General features: G+C 42.9%; 1 protein-coding gene across 1 annotated transcript in view; it reads right to left on the bottom strand.

Annotated features, from left to right (window-relative positions):
* Nucleotides 1-10,503: 10,503 nt before the first annotated feature.
* Nucleotides 10,504-23,165, bottom strand: part of VAT1L (vesicle amine transport 1 like) — a 141,883-nt gene continuing 129,221 nt past the window's right edge. The window contains exons 8-9 of the mRNA XM_040633624.1: nt 15,911-15,994; nt 10,504-13,824 (exon numbers count right to left, since the gene is read on the bottom strand). Coding sequence (XP_040489558.1) covers nt 13,726-13,824; nt 15,911-15,994 — 183 coding nt within the window. The 3' untranslated portion in view covers nt 10,504-13,725. The remainder of the gene's footprint in view (nt 13,825-15,910; nt 15,995-23,165) is intronic.

Below are 23,165 nucleotides of genomic sequence, written 5' to 3'. Positions count from 1 at the left end.
TCCCACCCTAGTATCCATGCCCTTGTATGATCTCCTCTCCTTGAATGGGGGAAGCACTTGTGATTTCCTCTCACTTAATATAAGAAATGACAAAGCTGAAGGGATTTTGCAAATGTTATTGGGGTCCTTGAGCAGGTGATTTTGAGCTAACAGGGAGATTATCCTGAGTGGGCCTGGCCTAATCAGTAAGCCCATAAAAGAGGGTTCAAGGCCTTCCATCAAGCTAGAGATAGTGTTCTACTAGCCTTGGAGGAATACGCTGCCATGTTGTGAGAGGGCTTATGAGCCCGTGTGAGAGTCAGAGAGGGCCCTGGGATCAAGAAGGGAATACAGCTGCTGATCACCTTGGTTCCAATTCTGTGAGACCTACACAAAGGACCCATCTAAGTGATGTCCGGATTCCTGATCCATGGAAACGATGAAATAATAACTGTGTATTGTTTGAACCCCCTAAATTTATGGTGATTTGTTACACAGCTTAGGCTTCTCTGTCTGAACACACCAGACCCAGTACTGCAGGGTCAGCCCAAGGCCTGCAGGATTCTTTGGCATCTTTCTGGAATTCATACACCACAACCCTCCCACCCCTGAAAAGTTCTGAAGTGATTGGGCATGTAGATTTTTGTGAAAGAGTCCAGAAGATCCAACTCCTACCTGTATAGTTGAGCCCTGTGGCCTAATAGTTAAATCACACATCTTCTAAACCAGAGGTTGTGGGTTTGGGTCCCACCATATTTATGGTTTCCAGAATTAGCAAATAAAAATATAAGATGGATGCCCAGGTACATTTGAATTTCAGATAAACAGCAAATAATATTTTAGTATAAGTCTATCTCATGCAATATTTTGGACGTACTTATACTAAAAAGTAATTCATGTCTGAAATTCTACTTTAAGTGGGCATCCTGGGTTTTAGCTGGCAGCCCACCGGTAAGGTGCCTCTTTATTTCCCATGAGGCAGCGCAGCTTAGTGGTTGATGAGGGCTGAGCACATGGATTCTGGAAGCGAACTTGGGTCTGAGTCCTGGCACCACACAGCTGGCTATGGAATCAGGGCGAGTTATTTAACTTCTCCTCGCCTCGATTTCTTTGTCTGTAATATGAGAGCATATAGTGAGAGGTGTAAATGAAGTAAACCACGCAGAGCGCTTTTTGAGGGGTCCTGCTTTGGTAAGTGATACATAAATATTAGTGGGGCTTATGCTGGGAATCCCTAAGGATGTCCCAGCACCACAGTAAAATACTCAGGGATATGGCTGTGGTTTCCTTCCTCCCACTCTTTGGTGCTGCTAAAATCGAGCCCTTCCAAAGTACGGGGAACATTCTGGGGGACCACCTGGGGGATTCTGTTTCAGTTTTGGACTGCAAATGCTTGGCAGCGAGTGACGAGCTATAGAAGTGGCTGACAGATGGTTTCTCTTTCCATCTGAGTTTCCTGGTTTGGAGGAAACAAAACTTCTGTCGATGATTCATTGTTGAAGCCGGCTTTAGCCAGCGTTTAAATAGAAACGGCTGGCTGTAGAAAACGTTGTCACCACCCAGAAGTGAGATCTGTTTCAAAACTGTGGTGCGCAAAGTGCATTTCTTAGAGACAAAACCAGGGTATTAAATTACATGCGCTGGCATGTCTTCTCCAGAAAGTCAGGCTTCCCTGGCTGCCCGCCGCCTCTGCTTCCTGATGCCCCACAGATCCAAGCTTCTGTAACCCTTGCTTGCTGGAGAGCACGTTTCCCTCCCACCATTGGGGTACATACATTAAGAATGCTGGATCACATGATTCCCTTTAAATCTTGATTATGGTGTCAAGGAGACAGTTTTAATTTGATGTTGGTATGTCTTTTAAAATCTTTCCAAACCTTGCTAATCTCTTTTTTATTAACAGGAAACTGACCTGAAGCCCAGAGACTCTAAGAGGCAATAGTTTTTAACTAGACTCTAATAATGTTGTATTATATTAGATTTTTTAAAAAATATTCTTTTGGTAACTATTTATTTTGACATAATTTTCAACTCATAGAAAAGATGCAAAAAATAGTGTAAGGAACCACCCAGATTCACCTACTGATACATTTTGTCCCATTTGCTATATAATTCTTTTTCTTTTTCTCTCTCCCTCCTTCCCTCTCTATCCTCCTCTTTCTCTCTCCCCTGCTTCACTCTGTCTTCCTCTCCTCCCTCCCTCTTTCTCTAATTTTTTAAACCATTTGAGTGAATTTTAGAGAGACATCATTCCCTTTTATACCTAAAGTACTAAAATGTGTATTCCTTAAGAACCAGGACTTTCTCTTAATGATTAAACTCAGGCAATATACCGCTGATACAGTGCTCTTTTGCAGTTCATATTCAATTCCATCAGTTGTCCCAATAAAGTTCTTTATAGCTCCCTCCCTCCACTGCCACTCCAGTCCAGAATTCAACTCAGGGTAGCCCACTGTCTTCAGTTGTCTTGTTTCTTATCTCTTTAGTAGTTTGTAATAGTCTTTCAACCTTCCTTTGGCTCTATTGAGCTGGCCATTTTTGGAGAGTACAGGACCATTTTTGTTTTTTTGTTTTTTAGAATGTTCCTCAGTTTGGGTTTGTCTGGCATTTCCTCATGAATAAATCCAGTTATGCATAGTCTGGCAGGGATATTACAAAAGTGATATTGTGTACGTCTCAGTGCACTGTATTAGGAAGCATGTAATATAAATTTGTCCATATTGGTGATACTGCCTTTGATCACTTGGTTAAGGCATTGCCTGCCAGGTTTCTCAACTATAAAGTTACCATTTTTCACTTTTTATTTAGTATGTGATTTGTGAGGAACTATTTTGAGACTAGACTATTTTGAATAACCTGTTTTTGTTAATCAAACTTTGAGCAACTAGTTGATTTTCTAACATTTCTTTTGTATTTATTATAGGCATTCAACTGCAATTACTTATTATTTAAAGATGGACTCATGGATCTTTAAATTTTATTCATGGTTTATAATCCATTACTGTCATTATTTATTTTGATGCTCGAATTACCCCATATTTAGGTGGTGGGAGTCCCTAACCTGTCTTCATTGTATTAGTGTTTAAGATTACTTTCTCTTCACACTAAATGATACTCATTTTCCTTTTACAGTAGCAATAGAATTTTTTTAAAATTTATGTTTAAAAATGAGTTTATTTAAAGAAAAATAATATATTTTTATATAATATATGTATATATGTACATATAAAATATTAAGAAAAATATTAATGATACTTTGGGCCCAGGTATAACAAAAATCACAGAAATGTTGGTATGCAAATAACAGAAATTTGGGAAATGCTGCTCTTGTATTGTGGATTAGGTCGGCTCTGTGTTTTTGTATTTCAAATATTTGACCATTGTGTCCTAATTAAAAACTTGAAATGTTTCCAGAGTTCTTCCGTTTTGACATGCACACTTTGTCTCTTACATTGCCTCTTTTCCTTGATGTGCAATAATAATCCTTTGCCAGACTTTATGTCCTGGCCTTTCCTTGAGAAATACAGCATACAGCCGGGAAAATGAACTGTCCCCATTACAACCTCACCAAGTTATTCAAGGCCAGGTTCGAAGACCCCCTTTTAATCAGGTCAGGTTCTTTATGCATGCAATAAAAATTGGGTCTGCTTTACTTAAACTATATGAATGGGATTGCCTGCAGAATCTAAGACATGTCTGAAGATCTAGGCTTGGGGAAAATAGAAACATGGTAGCTTTGGGTATCTGGGTAGCAGGGAGTCATGGGAAGGCTCTTTAGGGTACCACCATCTGGATGATGTGCTCCATTCATTTTCCTGCATCTCTCTTCTTATACTTCATATTTCTAGGAGAACATCCATTTGGCTTTCCTTGGGTCACGAGTCCCATTTGATTAGAGGAGGGAAGGGTACCTTGACTTACCAGACCTCTGAAACAACATACAAGGCAGGGTTCATTCCCCAAAGGAAAATCAGATGCAATTGACAGAACATCTCAAAATCGCAAGCAGTTATTATGTACCAGGTACTCAGTTAAAAATTTAACATCTGTCGACTGATTTAATGTACACCATAACCTGATAACATTTTTTTTTTTAATTTGAGAGAGAGTGAGAGAGCAAGAGAGTCAAGCAAGGAGGAGAGGGAGAAGCAGGCTCCCTGTTCAGCATGGGGCTCCATCCCAGGACCCTGGGATCATGACCTGAGCCAAAAGCAGACATAACCAACTGAGCCACCCGGGCGCCTAACCTGATAACACTTTAATGTTGTCATTCCCCTTTTACAGAGGAGACAACAAAGTCAGAGATTGAACACATCATGTGTGCAAGGTCATACAGTTGGTAACTATAAGAGTCAGGATTCAAACCTAGTGCATCTATCTTTAGAGCCCCTGCTTTGTACCACTGAGATGTAAGTAGGGTGCAGTCAGTACTTGGCAAGAAAAGCCTAGAGTGCCCGCCCACTTCTATTCCATAGAGACTTATTTATCTTCTGTACAAACATCACCTCTACCAGTTTTGTGCCCTAGAGCCCTATGCATCTCTCCCTTTTATGCTGCTAGCCTTCTCTGGGTGACTGGGTCCCTGTCTCACTCTGTCTTCTAGACAGTGGGCTCTTTACCAGCAATGCCAGGTTGTATTTATCTCTGAATCCTTCACAGTACATAAAAAAGGACCATGCACATAGCAAAAGCTTAGTAAATATTTGTAGACTTGAAGGGAGTCTCCTTAATAATATTTACCTTAGCAAAGATAGATAATAGATAGATAGATAGATAGATACATACATACATACATACATACATACATAAATACATACATACATACATACATACTTACATACAGATAGATTGCTCCTGATTGAGAATGGGAGCTTTGGATATCCTCTTAATTCATCTAGTTAACAATAAAATACTTTGTGTCAATGTGATGGTGCACTGACTTCCTCTCTTGCTAGTTGATTAATCTCAAAGGATCATTGGGATAGCCTGTCGTCTGCCCCCAAACAACGAACAGCTCTTAATAGCAGCAGTCAACCCGAGCATTAGCTTAGGCTCAGTAAATAGGTATTTATGCTTGTTTTTGCAAAGGATTGCTTGTTTTTGCAATGGATGAAGAGATCAAATGCATTGCGATGTGTGCATTGGTCTGACTCTCTGCTTCCCAGCACAGCTTTTTAATTCATTAGGCTGCTGGGCCCCCTCCTGCTGGCCTTGGATAGAATTCTCCAGAGTCAGGAAAACAGAAGTAATCCCTTCTTGCTCCCTGGGCAGGCTTTCGAAAAACTGAGAAGGGCTGGCCCCAGAAGTCATTTTAATTGACACTGGCTTGGCTTTTGAATAATTTTTTCCAATTTGTTAAGTGGTATTGTGTGTTTTCAGTGACTTGGGCATTAGAGAATGCTTAGCTTGATTTCTGGGCCCGAATTCTGGAAACTCAGTTGCTATGTGTAGTGTTGGGCATTTTACTGAACTTTTCTGAACCTTACTTTGTCGTCAGTAAAATAGGAATAGTATCACTTTATAAGGTTGTTGTGTTCGGCAAGTTAATACATCAAGAGTGCTATTTCCCCCCAAAGTAGCTCCCAAGATAAGGACTTGGGGGCAGGTCATTTATTTAGAAGGTGATATCAAGAAGCTGGAGTTGGACCTTTGAGATTCTGTGTGGACCATGCCCCGGAATCATGACAGCAGAGGAAAGGGAATCTGGGCATTTATCCACTGGCTCCCATCCTCTGCTTCTGTGATTGGTTTGGGATGGACATGTGATCCAAGCCGAACGAATCAGAGCCTTCCCGAGAGCACCTTGATTCCCACCAAAGCTAGTGGAGAGGAAGTTCTTCTTCCTTGTCCAGAGGAAAGCGGAGCGATCGCCTTACATGGGAGATGTTAAGTTGGAAGTACTGGCCCCCATCTTCCCCAGCTGAGTAAATATGGGCAGGCCACCTGACCTCTCTGAAATGTAGTATCCTTATCTGAAAGCAGGATTGCTGCCTTCTTTCCAAGGAATTGTTTTGATTCAGTGAAGGTATGTGTAAAACGCTTGGCAAATAGCAAATCCTCAGTAAATGTTTGTGGTTTGCCTTGATTTGAATTCATTCTATGGAAATCTCTGAGTGCTAAGCAGGGACAGTTTTTTGAAAGCAATTCCCATCTTTATGTGTCTGTTTGTGAGCATGCCATCTGGGTCCTCTGTTAGTTTTGACTCCCAGCTCTAATAGGTGGTTTAATTTCTGGGCACCTCCCATGGACAAGTGTCCCCCAGTCCTCAGGAAAAGACTGTATCACCAGCCTCCTTTGTCTTATCACTCCTGAAAGAAAGATATGTTCTTTCTCCCCCACTCATGCTGGATTAGTAGCTGCCTTAAATCATGAGCAGAGAGACAATGGATTGGCCCTGGGGGACAAACCAGAGATATGTTGTACCAATATGTCCCCCCTCCCAATCTGTTCTACCTCCCAAAACTGGACCAAGTTAAATGCAAAATTTATTTTTGGAAGATTTTCCATGGTGTTCTCTTACTTGAGAGCATTTTCCAGTAATCCCTTGATTAATCCCTATGCTTTTAGTAGAAATCCAGAACCCTTGAAGGGTCCTTTGTGGATTTCTATAATGCAGTCTTGTTCATCTTTTGTCTCTTCTCTCAATATATGCAATAGCTAAATGGACCATTCTGTGAGCCTACCCTGGGCTTCCCCACTGACGTACCCAAAGATAGTTGCTTCTGGACAACTCTCCTCACCTGCTCCTGATGGACATTATTCATCAATTATAGCACTCTTTACCACTCTGCCCACGTAAAAGCCCAAGGCAGGCTTTACAAATAAACTGCCATTTGCAGAAGAGATATAATTTATTTGTTATCACATCATTAAATTGTAAGCTTTTGGGTGACAGAGGCTATGTATTTCTTATTTTTCCTAAGACATTAAAACTACTGTGTCGGAAACATGCTAGGTATTTGATTAATGTTTGTTGAGTGAATGAAAAACCTTGTTTGAAAGCATTTACCATCTGGTTTCCAGACTGGAACTTGTGGGTCGTGGTTTCAGTCTGCTTACACATAACACAGTTAAATTTGATCTTCATCACAATTCGAGACCATAGACAATATGAGTATCCCCATTTTAGTAGGGGAACGCTCACATGCCAAGCAATTTGCCCAGATTTGATCCCTGATTTGCAAGTTTCCAAGTCTTATGCTCTTAATCACCGCTCATGTGGGTACATATGCTTGTGGTGTGTTGTGGGTACAGTTGCTCCTGTCTGAGTCACTCCTTCACCCGCCTGGATGTTTGGGTGTCAATTTGAATAACTCATGGGACATATTTCCCAGCATCTTTGCTTGGCTGGTAATAGGAGCTGTGTTCATTCTGCTCAGGGCAGAGAATGCAAAAACATTTATGTCTTCGACAACCCAGGCTGCTGTAACAAAGGATCATAGACTGCGTGGCTTCTGAACAAGGGAAATGTATTTCTTATGGTCTCGAGGCTGGAAGTCTGAAATCAGCGTGCCGGCACGGTCAGAGTCTTGGGAAAGCCCTTTTCTGGTTGCAGCCTGCCAATATCTTTGTATCCACACACAAGGGAAGGAGAGAGAGAGGGGAAGCAAGCCCTCCCCTGACTCTCCTAATGGCAGTAATCTCATTCCTGAGGGCTGCACCCTCATGACCTCACCTAATTGTGATTACCTCCTGAAAGCCCACCTCCTAATACTGTCCTGTGGGAGAGGGGGACGGATACGACAGAGGAATTTTGGAGTGCCACAAACATCCAGTCCATAACAACTTTTTTCTTCCACAATCAAATCTAGAAGTGAAATATTGAGATCTATATATTCTCTGTTGTAAAAAAAAAAAAAAAAAAAAAAAAAAGGGAGGGGAGCTCCTGAGTATTTCCGAAGCATCCCCTTCTTCCCTGCATTAGCATGTGGGAGAAGAAGCCAATGTTGATTGCACGTACTAGGTACCAGACACTATGCTGTATGCATTGAGTACATTATCCTCATGAACAGCACCCACTCCTCCTAAAGGACTTCACTCAAGCATCACTTCCTCTGTGTACACTTTCTTTGACATCCTCTTTTATCACAGAGTTGACTCCTCCCTACTTTGTGCTTCCACTTGCCCCCCTAACATTGCCTCTTTGAAGCTGTGTTACATATATTGGTGTCCCTTTCTGCCTGTTCTCTAGACCTGCCTGTCCAAAGTGGAAGCCGCTAGTCACAGGTGCTACTGAGCATTTGCAATGTGTCAGGTCCAATTTGAGATCTGCTGTATTAAAATACACACCAGACTTTGAAGTCTTAGTATGAAAAATGCAGTGTAAAATGTCTCATTAATAATCTTTATATTGACTGTATGTTGAAATGGTAATATTATGTTTATGTTAAATATTAAAGTTAAATTTTTTTTTACTTTTTAAACTTGACTATTAGAAAACTCATATTCATATCTTTACTGGATAGCACAGTTTTAGACTGTGAATTTCTTTCTTTCTTTCTTTCTTTCTTTCTTTCTTTCTTTCTTTCTTTCTTTCTTTCAAGACTGAATTTCTTGAGGAAAGGTCTATGGCTTATTTTCTTTCTATTTCTAGGACTCGGAACAGGGTCCTACACCCAGTAAATGTTCATTAAAAATCTGCTGAACAAACATGTATCTTTGTTTAACATAGAGTCCCAGATCTTCTGGCGTCAGTGATGGGACCTGAAATTTGGCAGGAAGACCCCAATGAAGGAACTCATCACAGTGAAGTTTGGGTCCCAGGAGGCATTTTGGCTGTCTCTGTGTAGAAACCATATTCTTCAAGTCAAGAGACCAATTAACAAAACAAAAAGCAAAACAGGGGCGCCTGGGTAGCTCAGTTGGTTAAGGGTCTGTCTTTGGCTCAGGTCATAGTCCCAGGTCCTGGGATGGAGCCCTGCATCCTATCAGGCTCCCTGCTCAGAGGGAAGTCTGTTTCTCCCTCTGCCCCTCCCCCCTGCTCATGCTCTCTCTCACTCGCTCGCTCACTCTCACTCTCATAAAGTAAATAAAATCTTCAAAAACAAACAAACAAAAAACAGAAAGGGTGGTGTGAGCCAGTGGTACAGCTGGAGTGGGGAAGTAGTTAGTAAGCCTGGAATATGGTTAGTGGAAAGCTTCACCAGCATTCCCCTTTAACTTCCGAAGAAAGAGCAAATTCCCTGGAAGAGTTAATAGTAGGAGCTGTGGGACCTTATCTGTTCCAAATCCCCTCACTGCTCCTATATATCCTAATGGCTTCTTGTCACTGTTCAACCAAGGGCATTGTCTACCCACAGTAATGTGCATGGTTCACACAAGGGGAAGGTCAAGAGCATCAGGGAATCAACACATGTTAGAAGTAGCCCTCTACCAATGATGCATGGGAATTGATGGATAAATATGACAAATTCCTCACCTTTCAGATGAGACAACTCTGGGGCCTGTTTACCTCTCCCACAGTGGTAACCTGCTCATCAAAGTACCCTGAACTGGATTCTTCCCTTTCTTGTTTTATATTCCTCTTCCTCCAAATGTGCTTCTTGGGATCACCTCTCAACACTGCTGATACTCAGGTCCTTGTTCTGACACTCAATGTCTGATTCCGGAGTTCCCAGACCAGGGCAGTGGGGAATCGAGGTACTTGATGTCTCACTCGGACCATATTTAGGCTCATCTCATATCCCTCTTTGCACTGAACCCCACATTTACTCTTGGTAATCACCTGCATGCCCAAACTTCCATGCCACACCAGCACCACTCATCCTTGTTCTTTTCCACAGAAATCCAGGATTATCAACTTGGCATTCAAAGACCTCCACACTTGGTACTGACTTCCCTTCCCTTTCTCCTATTCCACTCCATCCCCATGCGTGTATTTCAGCTACACTGTTCTACCCTCCACTCTTCAATATGCCTTTCAGAAGTTCTTACCTCCTTGCTTCTACACAAATGTTTCCCTGTGCCCCCAAAAGGCTTTTGAAAAGCTTACCTCCATTATCACCAAACCTCATTTACACTGCTGAAAAGAATTTTGTTTCCAACTGCTTGACCTCTTCCCCATTCTCAGAGTTGTAATTGAAGATGTGGATTTTAGTTTAGATTCTAGTTGCTGGGCTGTGTTTAAATGTGACAGTGTACCAACACTGGCTAAGTGAGACCGTGAGATTCATATGGAGTACATGAACATTAAATTAGAATATGCAAGAAAATCCTTTGTCCAGGCGCTTTGAAAGAATTTCACTGACAACGTAAGTAATATTTCTACCTTTCAAATTCAGGTTTATGTATGTGGCATTTTACTGACATGGGGCTTAGCTCTATTTTTTTGGCTTCCTGCTGAGAATATGGTAAACACAGTAAAGCCTCCCTAATCTTGAATTCCTCTTTCATGAAATCTTAGCCTTGGGGATTTACTTTTGTCTATCTCTTTGACAACCTTGAGGATATTAGATCATGAAAATGAAAATGGTTGAGATGTGTGAGGGTTTTTTTTTTTTTTTTTTTGAGAGAGAGATGTGTAAGTTTTAAAATCTCACTAAACACTGGGATGAAGGGCCAGAAAAAAAAAAAGCTTCTTGATATGCATTTTATTTGCTACAAAGCAAAACAAATTTACAAACACATCCTTGAAATCAGAGGAAACAGAATACCTGAAGAGTTTCTAGGTAACAAGGAATGGTAATTTGAAATGCATCATATTTCACCCTATTTAAGCCAAGAAGCATGATAGGGCGATGAAGAGCATGGCTTCTAGATTGGCTCAAAATCCTGGCCCCATCACTTACTAGCTGTGTGATCTTGGGCAAGTGCAAAACCTTCATCTTCAGTCTTGTCACCTATAAAATGGGTATAATGATAAACCCTACCTCTCAGGGCTGTTGGGAGGGCAGGCAAACTAATAGGTCTATTATTTAACTTTAGTTTGTATATATACAGCTCTCTTAACAGCATATTGTAGGTACCTTATAAGCTCCATTATAATTATTGTCATCATTATTATATGATGTCTTCAGTAGTTATTTTATTTAGTGGTTATACTTTCTTGCTTGAGGAACTTGAATTTTTTTTTAAAGGTTTGTCTCATCTTGAGTCCTATTTTCTCTACACAGTCTTTAGTTTCTCATTTGAAAATTCTTCTATCACATATTTTTATTTATTTTTTCTTTTGTAGTCACCCACTCCTTGCATTTTAATAGTGGGGCTGCTTTTCCAACAATTATTTATATGGAGTCACCACTGCCAGGCGAGGTTATGCTATGCTGAATACTTTATTTATATATTTTATGTAAACATAATTTGCTTTGTAGGCACAACGTAACAAAAGCTCTAAAGCCACAAATACGTTAGACAATGTTTCAGTTCACTCCAATCAAGTTTAAATGACAGAGAAGCCTTCACAGTTCCTTTAAGGCAAACTGAGACTTTCTTTGTACTTCCTTCAGAAAACCAATCACGTGACAGGAAGAAGGTGCTTAAAATGAAGAGTGCATTAAATGGCTAATTTTGGCATTTTCTTTCTCCTGTTCTTCAAGGCATAACTGGACCTTGATAGTCAAACTCTAGTTTTCTCTTCTCACTCTGTATTTTGAAGAGACAAAAGGGTTTTCTTTAACCAGCTGCCATTATTTGTGATGCCTGTATTAATTTTGCTAGTTGAAAAACAGATTTGAGGAAGCATGATTTTTTTAATGACTCTCCTCTGGACAGAACAAAGGCCATTTGGATTCTGCACGTTCCTGCTCCCCTCACAGAGGACAGCCCTGATTTGGCACCAATGGCTCTTTGTTACCCCAGCCCTAGAAAATGCCGTTTCTGTCCAGCTCACCAAGAATGTCACTTGGGTAGTGGTTCTTCATAAAACCTCACTGTCAGCTTGGTTATGGGAGAAATATGATCAATAATACATCATTTAGTGAAAGTGTTGGGGGGGCAGGTGATAAACCTCCACATTATCTTTCCAAATGGCCCAGAAATGAAATATTGGTGAGTCCTGGGGTCTGAACAGAAGATGGTGGGAGTGTCTTCTTCTGAGATAGTCTCATCTCTCTGCTCATCAGATGGCAGCACCCCATCTTGTCTCCATATTTTACACGGACATTCACAATGAGGAGAAACTCCCTTCAGATAAATATTTGGCATAAATAAGTCACCATCACAAGCTTAGGATAGGAAAAAAGAACGTGATTAATGAGGTGTATTTGTTACAAAAGGACTTTGGAAATAAAAAGGTAATTGCTGGAATGCATTCCTTCCCGTCGTTTGGGGGAAAGAGCTGGTTCTACCCTAAGGCTCACTGGTGGAGAGATGGGGCAATCAGGGAGCCGTCCAAGGTCTTCCAGAAGGCAGAGTGACTTAGGGTGCTAATCATGTGGGCTCCTTGTGTCTCCAGCTTGGTTTGTGAGTGAAGGAGTCACCCTTTGAGCCAAAAGGAGTGGGAGGAAGGAATAAGGAGCCCCCTTGTGGAGACACTGAGCCTCTCTCACATCCTTCAGGGGAAAATTATTCACCTCAAGACATGTCAAGTATGGTGGGGCGGGGTGTGGGGTTTCTTAAGAGTTTAGGAGCTGGGAAGTTAGACAACGGTGTGTAAGCAAGTAGTTTGGCCCCTGATTTCCAAAAAGCAGGGGCTTGCAAAGAGTCTGCACCATACTTTTATATTTTAGAGGAGAGGAACTGCACATTTGGCATCAGATACTGAACATCAACCGTTTGTATCGCTAGAGTTTGTTACATGTCAGAGCATGCTTTGGCAAGAAAAGAGATACTCATTGATTTTTTTTTCCTAATATGGTCTACAAGGGAGGTCTTCCTGGGGGATCCTCGGGAAAGGTAGCTGCTTACTACCTGGAAATGAAAAGAGCAAAATCAGTAATGCCCATGGCAAGTGTGCAGACATAGGCAAATCTCAGTAATGACTTCTGAAATAGTCCCACACGTGGTGAGTTTTCTTAAAATTAAAAGAAACTACACATGGCAGGCAGGATTTTGCTCATGAGACCTCGTTTCAGAGGAGAAATCTCTGTGGCTAATCCTCAAACTCATGCTGTTGACCCATCTTCTATCCTGAAAAATCCACATCTACTTTCCTGCGTTGATGGTTAAGAATCAGTGAAGGGATCAAGCATCAGAGGCTGAGAGGAGAGTGGTTCAACCTTTTGACCAATAAACAACTGAATGGATGTTAGGAAGTTGCCTCTTAAATGGGGAGAGGGAAAGTACTGTTTGGAGAGATCCTAAACGTATGGGTTCATAAAAGCACCTCCTGGCCTACCCTCCTTCTGCCAGCCACATTGGCAAGTGCTCTTGTCAGAATCATGGGTGGCTGGCAGCAAAAAGTGTCATTGGCCCCAAGAATTCTAGGATCTGGACAGTGCTTTTATGATAACACCTTTCAATCCAAACTTGTCTTTGCCTATGTCTGGTCTTATAGGCATTGGGCCTGTGGGCTTGTATTAATTTGCAAGGCTGTTCTAGAACTGTCAAGAAGGACCCAAAGATGGATGGTTTTGAAGTAGGAGAGAGGGGAGAGTGTAATACACAGGGGAGGGACATAATACTGCATGGAATGGGCTTGGCACTTAATTTCAAAAACAACAGTGATCAACAGCTTTTAGCTCAGCTGACTGCAGACAAACACAACACACAGTGGACTACAGCATTTGTTCACTGGGGCGCAGAGGAGCCTCCTCAGCTGGCTCTTCTTGTTCCAAACCATCCTTCACATTCTGTTGCCTGGGTCCTGGGTTACTGGATAAAGGGCATCCGCTCCTTGTTCTCGCCGTCCCCCTCGTGGTCCTCCTCCTCTTCTCCCGCCTCGCTGGTCTCTGTGCTATCATTGGCCATCTGCAGTTCAACAGAGGACGTGTTAGAGGGTCTGCAGTCTGTGTCGTACCTTCTTCAAGCATCTGAGGAAACCCCCTTGGGAAGGACTTTTTTTGAGGGCTAAGAGTTAGGGTTGCTTTCTTCCCCCCGGAAGGGGGTGTGGTGCTGGCCATCTTATGTTGGGTGTCCTAAGAAGCAGACTCTGAGATAAGGATTTGAGAGCAAATCGTTGGAATTTGGGAGATGTTCCAGGAAGCACAGGGAGGGAGGGAGGAGATGAGGCAGAAGAGGCAAGGAAGTCAGTACAGGGTGTGTTAATAAGTAGGCTCCTACTGTGGGCAAGTGGGGCTCAGTCATGCTGGGGGCCACTGGGAGCCAGTGAGGGACATACCTCACAGTTGTCCCACATGAGGGGTAAGAAGCCAGGGAATGGCTATGGTGGCTTATTGCCCTGGCATCTCTGGCCAGTTGTGTACATACCGGCCAAACATGCTCCTGTGGCTGGAGGCTCTCAGGCAAAGGGGTCAGGTGCTGGGGGAAATGGGGCACTCCTAGCATCCACCGCACAGACTGGCCAGGGTTCAAATCCTGGTGCTGTCACTTACTAAGAGCCAGAACAACAATGCTAGCGCCCGTGTGTTTGTCTGCTTTGTTGTCTACATCCCCCCACTGGAATGTCGTTTCTGGGAAGCCGTGTACTTTGGCTCTAGCCAGGAGCACATAAGAGCCCTCCTGAGGTTCAGGAACGAGGACCATAGCATACGCCAAGGCAGGCCCTGAGCTCTTACACTCAGAGTTGGGCTTTTCAGCTCCTGCTCTGATGAGAATCCCCCGTGGTCAAACAGGCCTTCCTAAAGCCCAACGGCCCAGCAGGACCTCATATGTTACAGAAACAGGCGGGAAGCTGATGCCAATTATCCTGCTTAAAAGCAACAAACTGTCCGGAATGGTCTAGATCTCCTCTACTGATAGGGTACAATAGAGCTGGTCTTGTGTTTGAAGAACAACATAGATGTACAGAGCACCCGGGACCCAGCCCCCTTCTCCTCCCTAGTCTCAACCACTCGTCTGCTTTCAAATAGTTGCTGGCAGAGTCCTGGGACTTAGTAAGCACTTAATAAACAAAGTCCCTGTTGTTATCAGTCCCTTGCATTTTGTAAAATGCTCTCTCATGAAGTCACCCTTCATTGAGTGAAACGACTATCATTCCTAAACTATATTATGGTTATAAAGACCAAGGAAACACTTAAAACACACACACACACACACACACACACACACACACACAGTAAAAGATACAAAGATTTTAGTTCTCTTTTACAAATGTCTGATGCAGGTTTAAGATGAAACAGGTGAGAGAGCAAACAAAAAAACCCTTCCTAAGTATTTTCTTTGTAAAACCTTTCCTAGAACTTAGTATGCATGAGACAATGCTTTATGTGTATCATTCTACCTGACTTGTGGGAATCGATCTAGCTCCAGTTTACAGGCAGGGATACTGAAGACGGAGTGGCAGAATAATTGCCCAGGGTCACGCACAGGAGATCAGAGCCAAGCTTCAAATCCACGCAGTCTGATGGCACCGCGTGGTGACCACCACACTACATTGCCCACCCCCCTCCCACCAGTGGCCCTTCCTTGCAAGAGGGTTGGGGTGTGAGTGTGACATGCTTCACTCCTGGCGGGATCCCTGGATGTAAGGGTATCATCTTGACGAAAGGAAACAAAATCAATGCATTCATCAGGAGGCGTCTCGGAAGCAGGTGGCATCCTTCTGTTGAATACGTGAATGTGAATTTATTTGATTTTACCAGGAATTCCTCCCACTTGTGGCAGCCAAGAGACAGCACTCGCAGTAGACACAGGTTGATTATTCCTGTCCTTTCCTGACTGCCCTGAGATTGCTCTTGAAATGCTGTCACTGAAGCATCTTCCTTTCCCTTTTATCCTGCATCCCAGTTTTGTGACTAATCGCTCATTTGCACAATAATTTGATTACTCTGGTCTGCTGCGCCATCCAGAACTGCTTGTATATCCCCCTACCCGACCTGTGCCAGCACCTGATAGACCCTCTTGTGTTGAACGGATCCCTTTGCTTTTAACTCACCAGTGGAGTCGGGGCCTTCTCTACATCCAGAATTAATTTGCCGATGTTCCCCCGGTCGTGGATCCGCTGCATGGCCTCCTTTACCTGAGAGGAGAAAAACGGAAGCGCTGGTTGGGTGAGAAGTATCCCGGGTGGAAAAGCCGAACCACTCGCCACCCACCTGGGCGCGCTGTGGTTCAAGGTTAGCCCCTAAGCCAGCGGTGGTTTGGGACACTGGGTGCAGATAAATTCTGGTTGTGTCACTCATGCACTCCAAGCTTGTGCAAGCAACTTGATCTTCTGGGTCTAAGAAATGAAAGTAATAGTTCCTGAAATAAGACGGAAATTTTCTTAAAAAACAAAAGTCGGGAGGTGGGGTGGGGTGGGGAGGACAGTACTGTGAAGTTCTAAGAGACACAGGGCACATCAGCCAGAGTAAATTTTAACCAGTAAAATTATTTTTTCCAGAGTCCCTTGTGCCCTGCTTACCAAAATGTTACATAACTCTGATTCACAGTTTAACTAAAATGACCCATGGCCCAGGCTGAACTACATTCAGGAAAATTCCTTTTGGTTACTCCTGGCTATTGGGTGGAAATTTTGTTTCCACCTAAGTAGAGATTTATCCAGAGCTAGTATTCTCCCGCAGAGAAGAAGACCTAGTTTTCCTTTAAATGTTAGGGGCTTGTCAGATCAAGCCCCTCTAAAAGAAGCAAGCGTGTGCGGTCATCCGATTTATGCTTGAGCATTTCATTCTGTGGCTGTGCAGAGAATGAACTGCAGGGGGCGCTGTAAGGATAAAATGATATAAGGAAAGGGCAACACTACCCACACTTGGCATGAGTAAGTCCTCCACATCTCAGTGAAATCTAAATGGAAATACAACATCTATTGATTAAAAAGAAAAAAGTTGGGGCGCCTGGGTGGCACAGCGGTTAAGCGCCTGCCTTCGGCTCAGGGCGTGATCCCAGCGTTCTGGGATCGAGCCCCACATCAGGCTCCTCCACTATGAGCCTGCTTCTTCCTCTCCCACTCCCCCTGCTTGTATTCCCTCTCTCGCTGGCTATCTCTGTTAAATAAATAAATAAAATCTTTAAAAAAAAAAAAAAAGAAAAAAGTTACAAGAGATCTAGCCTAAATATTTTTTCTAAAGTCTCAGATTTTTAAATATTTCTGTTCATTCAGTCCACAAAATGTTAAATGTCCTTATCGGCTAGGTGCCATGGTTTTGTTTTGTTTTGTTTTGTTTTAATTTAAGCTAGGATATCTGTCATTGAGGAACTCAATCTTGGGCTGATGGAGTAGTGTTTGCTTAAAAAACCAAAGCCGTCTTCTCATTTGGATAAAAACTTGACAGAGCCATTAAAGTGTGCATACTCTAATTGCTTTTCTGGGACTTATCCTAAAGACATAATTCAAATTGTGGGGGAAAAAACTTACCATACAAAAGATACTCAATCACAGCATTGCTTTTAATGGCAAAACACTGAAGCAACTTATATATCACAGAATAAGGGAATGGTTAAGTAAACCACAGCTCTTACATTTATCTATGGAATAGAAATATTATGTTGCTATTAAGCTGCTAATATAAAGAATGTACAGCAGGATTAAAAGCCTTTATAGTATTGGTAACTGAGAAAATCGAGATGCATGTTTTTATTTACATCCCCATAAAAACATGGACATCCTAAAATAAATAGAAAGGGATCTGGATATATGATAAAACATTAGGTAGGGGAAATTAGTGCTTTTTAACTCCAAACATTTTTATTTGGTTATCAAATTCAAATCAGTATTTAATATAAGTTAAATGCATCTTTACTTTTTTTTTTTTAGATTTTATTTATTTACTTGTCAGAGCGAGAAAGCTCACAAGCAGGGGGAGCAGCAGGCAGAGGGAGAAGCAGGCTTCCCTCTGAGCAAGGAGCCCAATGTGGGACTCAATCCCAGGACCCCAGGGATCACAACCCAAGGCAAAGGCAGACACCCAACCAACTGAGCCACCCAGGTGTCCCAGTTAAATACATCTTTAAATGTAGTCTTTGGAAAACCTAGCATTGGTTAGCATCAGCCTCTTTTATAGACTGATAGTGTCAGATGATTGTTAAATTTCCTGACCCTAATACATATGCCAATATATTTCTTTTAGTTCTGTGGTGAATACTGCTTTTCAAAATGCCATCTTGTCTGGTCATAACAACTATTTATTGAGAATGTTTAAATATCATGGCAGACAGCTTCCAGAATGGCTCCCAGCTGCCTTTCCTCCTCACACTTACACCCATGTGTAATCCTCTTCCCTTGAAAGTGGGCTGGATCTCCTACATTGCTTCTGACCAGTAGAATATAGCAAAAGTGATGGGATGTCACCTCCAAGATGAGGTTATAAAAGACGGATTTCTGTCTGGTAGTCTCTCTCTCTGACTCTTCTTGCCTTCTTCCTCTGATGACACAAGCTGCCATGTTGTGAGCTGCCCTATGGAGAGGCCCACATGGCAAGGAACTGAGGGAGACCTCCCATCAACAGCCAGTGAGGAACCAATACCCTCAGTCCAAAAGCCCGTGAGGAACTAGATCCTGCCAGCAACCAATGGGAGAGCTCAAAAGCAGATCCGTCCCCAGTTAAGCCTGGAAATGAGACCGTGTCCCTAGTTGACACCTTGATTGAAGCTTTGGGAGATCCTCAGCCAAAGGACCCAACTAAACTGTGCCCAGACTCCTCACCCACATAAAGTGAGATCATAAGTATTGTTTTAAGCCACTAAGTTTTGGGGGTAATTTGTTATGCAGCAATAGATAAGTAACCTTATCTTTCCTACATAATTCTTACCTTGCAAGATCTGTATTATACCCATTCTACAGGTAAGTACCTTGATGCTCAAAGATATAAGCAGTTTGTCCAAAGATTATATGGCTATCAGTCACAGAATCGTGGTTCAAACTCAGGTTTGTCAGACTTCAGAACTGATGCTTTTTCCCAATTCCACCCAGACTGTGTTTCATTTGATTCTCAAAGGCAGAGGAAGGTGGTAGGTAATGTCTCACATAATGACTTCCCAGAATTCAGTTGTTTATTACCCTGGCAAGTCATTAAGCACCTGGTAACTCCTTGGAGATTCAGAACAATTTTTGTGCTGCTTCTCCAATAAGACGGAGCCCAGGGAAACTGAAAAGCTGTTTTCCTACCAGTTAAGGCTTATTGTGATGCTAGAAAAAAGCCCCCTGAAGCGCTGGCTCTAATCTGCATATTTTGGGGATCTTTCTCTCTCTCTTTCTTTCTTTCTTTCTTTCTTTCTTTCTTTCTTTCTTTCTTTCTTTTTCTTTCCTTCCTTTCTTTCTCTCTCTCTCTCTCTGTCTCTTTCTCTTTTAAAAAGATTTTATTTAGTTGAGAGAGAGAGAGCACAAGCGGGAGGGGCAGAGGGAGAGGGAGAGAGAGAATCTCAAGCCCACTCCACGCAGTGAGTGTGGAGCCCAACATGGGGCTTAATCCCAAGACCCTGAGATCATGACCTGAGCCAAAACCAAGAGTCGGATGCTTGACCGACTGCACCACCCAGGCGCCCCCGGGAAATGAACGGACTCATTGAAGTTTCTTATGTGGGGGAGAGAGAAAGGGTTAGGAGTCTTTCCAAGAGGTGACTGAAGTAATCTGATCCCCAGCCATGCTGTCTGAATTTACATCCTCTTATGCTGCTCTTGGAGATGTAAAAGAGTCCTTTTGATGACAGCTTAGCGGAAAAGAATGACCATTTTTTGAGCAATTCTTTATCAGGTACAGTATGAGGCATTGCTTAATGTATGAGATACATACACTGCTTCTTTGTATCTGCACGCCTCGGGTTCACAGAAGAGAAACCTAAAGGGGAAAAATTGAAGGACTCTATCTCCGGTCACCATCTGAAAGGTGGTTAGAACCACTTGGGAGCTGAGAGAGCGGTTTCCCCTTGTCAGGATTCTGGACAAAACCCAGGACAGGGCTCTGCCATCTGCACTCCAAAACTGCCCTCAGATAACTCCATCGCAAGATAAAGTCTGCAAAAAGAGACCTTGCTCCCAAATTACCAGTTTGTAAACTGAGGTACCTCAGTAGGTGACAGTGCCCAAAAGATGGTGGTGACAACCTCCAGAAAGCTGCTTGTTCTCTCTTGGGGCTAGCATTTTTTTAAGATACACTTCTGCTTAAAACCTTTTCCTGTCGCACTTGAGAAAAGCCTAGCACACCTGCATTGCCTCATGCAGGAGCCACGAGTCACGTGTGGCACTGGACCCTTGAACGGGGGCCAGCCCAGACTTCAATGTGCTGTGAGTGTAAACCACCTGGCCAACTTCAGAGACTTAATAAGACAGAATATACACTGTCACATTCAGAATTGTTGACATCCATCGCATATTGCAAGGATAACTTGTTAAATATTCTGGGTTAAGTAAAACACATTACTAAAGTGGATTTTGCCCACATTTTACTTTTCTGAATGTGCCTACAACAGAACTGAAAACTTTGCCTGTGGCTCGCGTTATCCTTCTGCTGGGCAGCACTGGACTTGACCTTCAGGAGCTGACGTCTGTCGCTCTTTCTGGCTTCACTACTTCCTCTTACACCTCCCTGACTCCTGCCACTGGAGACTCATCTGAAGCTCCCTGGGCTTCTCAGCTTCGTGCCTCTGTATAGATCGGGTTCCTTCCTGGAGTGCGCTGGTCCTGGAGCTAACTCACATTCGTCCTGTGGCTGGTTTAGATGCCAACCCTTCTAGGAAGCTGCTCTGCACCCCCCACCCCTGCCCCTCGCAGTTGGGGCTAAGTCTCCTTTGGCCTCCCTTGGCACCTTGGGCCAGCTAGTAATGTTGCCCTTACTCCCAGCTTAGAACTTAGCCCCTCTTTTCTACAATACAATTCTCTAAACTAGCACCATGCAGTAGAAATAGGAAGTGAACTACAGATGTCCTAAAATTTCTCTAGTTACTCACATTAACAAATGTAGAAAGAAACTGGTGAAATTAATTTTAATAATATATTTTCTTTACCCAAATCTATCCAAAATATTAGCACTTCAATGAATACTCAGTATAATAAAGTCTTAATGAGGTATTTTATATTCCTTTTTTTTCCCCTTATGTACTACGTGTTTGGAATCCAGGGTATACTTGACACTTACAACATGTTTCAATTCAGATGAGCCACTCTTCAAGTGCGCAGTGGCTGCACATGGCTTACATGTACCATACTGGAGAGTGCAGGTCCAGATGGTGGGACAGTGGCGCCAACCTCAGGGACCCCAGTGCACAGGAGTATTTAGCATATGATAGCCTACAGAATGAATGAATGAATGAATGAATGAATGAATGAATGAATGAATGAATGAATTAGTAAGCAAGTGGGTATGTGGAGAGAGTGAGATGCCATGTGAGATGCCAAGAAACAAGAGGTTTCTTTCTCGTCTGGCCCACATCCCAGAGCCACTGGTCCAGGAAGCTGCCTCTTGGTGGCCGGCTCAGTGCTGTCTGGGTGGCCTAGTGGAGTCTGTTTGTCATCAGGGCCATGGTCCCTCACATCCAGTCTGAGATGCCACTGCCAGCTGTGTGGCTGGCCAGATCTGGTGTTGGCGGCTGGATTTTCCAGGGCTAGGCATTCTGGGCATACTCCAGCTATCCCAGCCAGAGCTGGTGTCCCATCCAGACAGTGGGAGGAAATTTGAGTCACATCATTAAAACATCTTAAGATCCCAAGATCCTGAGCACAGAGGCTACCTGAGCTTTTTCTGATACTTCCTGTCCCTGGGAGGCCACCTTGGTACCATCCCAAGTAGATGGTGGTGGGAGGCAATGAGAGCATCACTGAGTCCTAGGCTCTGCTTTGACTCCTCAGGGTCATTCCAGCAAGTTGCTTCATCTCTGCTCCTCACCTTCTTAGTATGTTAAATGATAATAACTATTCTATCCATTCATTCATGCGGTCAGTCACTCATTCAACAGTGCCAGAGCCCTGTTCAGGAGCTGTGTATAAAGTAATGGATGACACAGATATGCTCGCTCTGTCCTGAAGTCCTCACAGTTTTGCTTATTAAATAGGCTAATCATAATAAAAAGAATCTCACAATTAAAAAATGTGTTCTTGATTTCTTTACTTAGCCCCCATGGATCGCACCCCCTCAGAGATGATCCTGTACCATTGGTTCATGCTCCAGCAAAGTCCACTGGCATTCAAGATGGCATTCAAGCATGACCTACGGGGAAAACGGTCTGGTTCAAACCATGTCGGCAGAGGAGCAGTTGCTACGGTCATTCTTATTTCTGCGTGCAGTGGAACTAGAAGAGAAGCCTGGGAAGACAATGGTGAGTTAACACCTACAAGATCCCCTGCCGTCATGAAGTTTATGGTCCTGTGGGAGGCATAGACAATCAAAGAATGACTTGAATAAATGTAAGATTGCCACTTGATAATTCTAAGGTGGTGTTACAAGAATGTGGAGAGGGGATTTAATCTGATTGGGAAGATCAGGGAGGGGTTCCCTGAAGAAGTGGTAATTGAGCTGGGATGTAAAGGATGAATAGGAAGTAACTAAGGCAGAAAAGGAGAGGAACCTGTTCCAAGCAGAAGGGGCCGACTATGAAAGGAGAGACTGAGAAGAGACCAGGGGGCATGAGGACAAAGAGCAAACGTGAATGTGGGGCAAGATGCTGGCAAGCTTGGTTGGAGCCTTTGGTTCTATATTCCACAGAGTTTCCAAGGATGCAGTGGCTACACTGACCATACAAATGTAGACTATCTTTCCACCTCCAGTTGCCTTCTAACTGAGTAGTCCGTTTTTTCACACTTGAATAATGAGAGTTAACAATGCTCAATCTTTGTTGGGATCTCATTTAATGTTTCATGGTCTTCAATTTCCTTTTGAATGGTGTGAAAGGCACAAAGTCATTAGGGTACAAATGACACCACTTAATAATCAAAGCATTTGGCTTGTGCCATGAATAATAATAAGCCTAGCCACCTAAAATAGGAGAAAAAATTAAGATGGGTTATTCCATGGATCACTGTGCCTATTAGGTGATAAATTAAAAGGTTTGAAAAGGAAGAAATGAGTAATACTATAATTAAGAAGCACATCTACCAATGTCATCTATGGAAGATTACTCACATTAACAACAGCCATCTTTGGGATGGCTTAAAGTGCAAAGTGGGTGTTGAAAAGTAACACATTCATTGCAAGTGGACTTGGAATCTGGAATTTCTGTGTTTTGTCAAGTAGATCTAGGAGTCTAAAGTAAGTGAGCCCCCA

This window comes from Ursus maritimus, unplaced genomic scaffold (assembly GCF_017311325.1).
Source record: "Ursus maritimus isolate PB19 unplaced genomic scaffold, ASM1731132v1 scaffold_19, whole genome shotgun sequence".
Lineage (NCBI taxonomy): Eukaryota > Metazoa > Chordata > Mammalia > Carnivora > Ursidae > Ursus > Ursus maritimus.
This window is presented reverse-complemented; position numbering and strand designations above follow the sequence as displayed.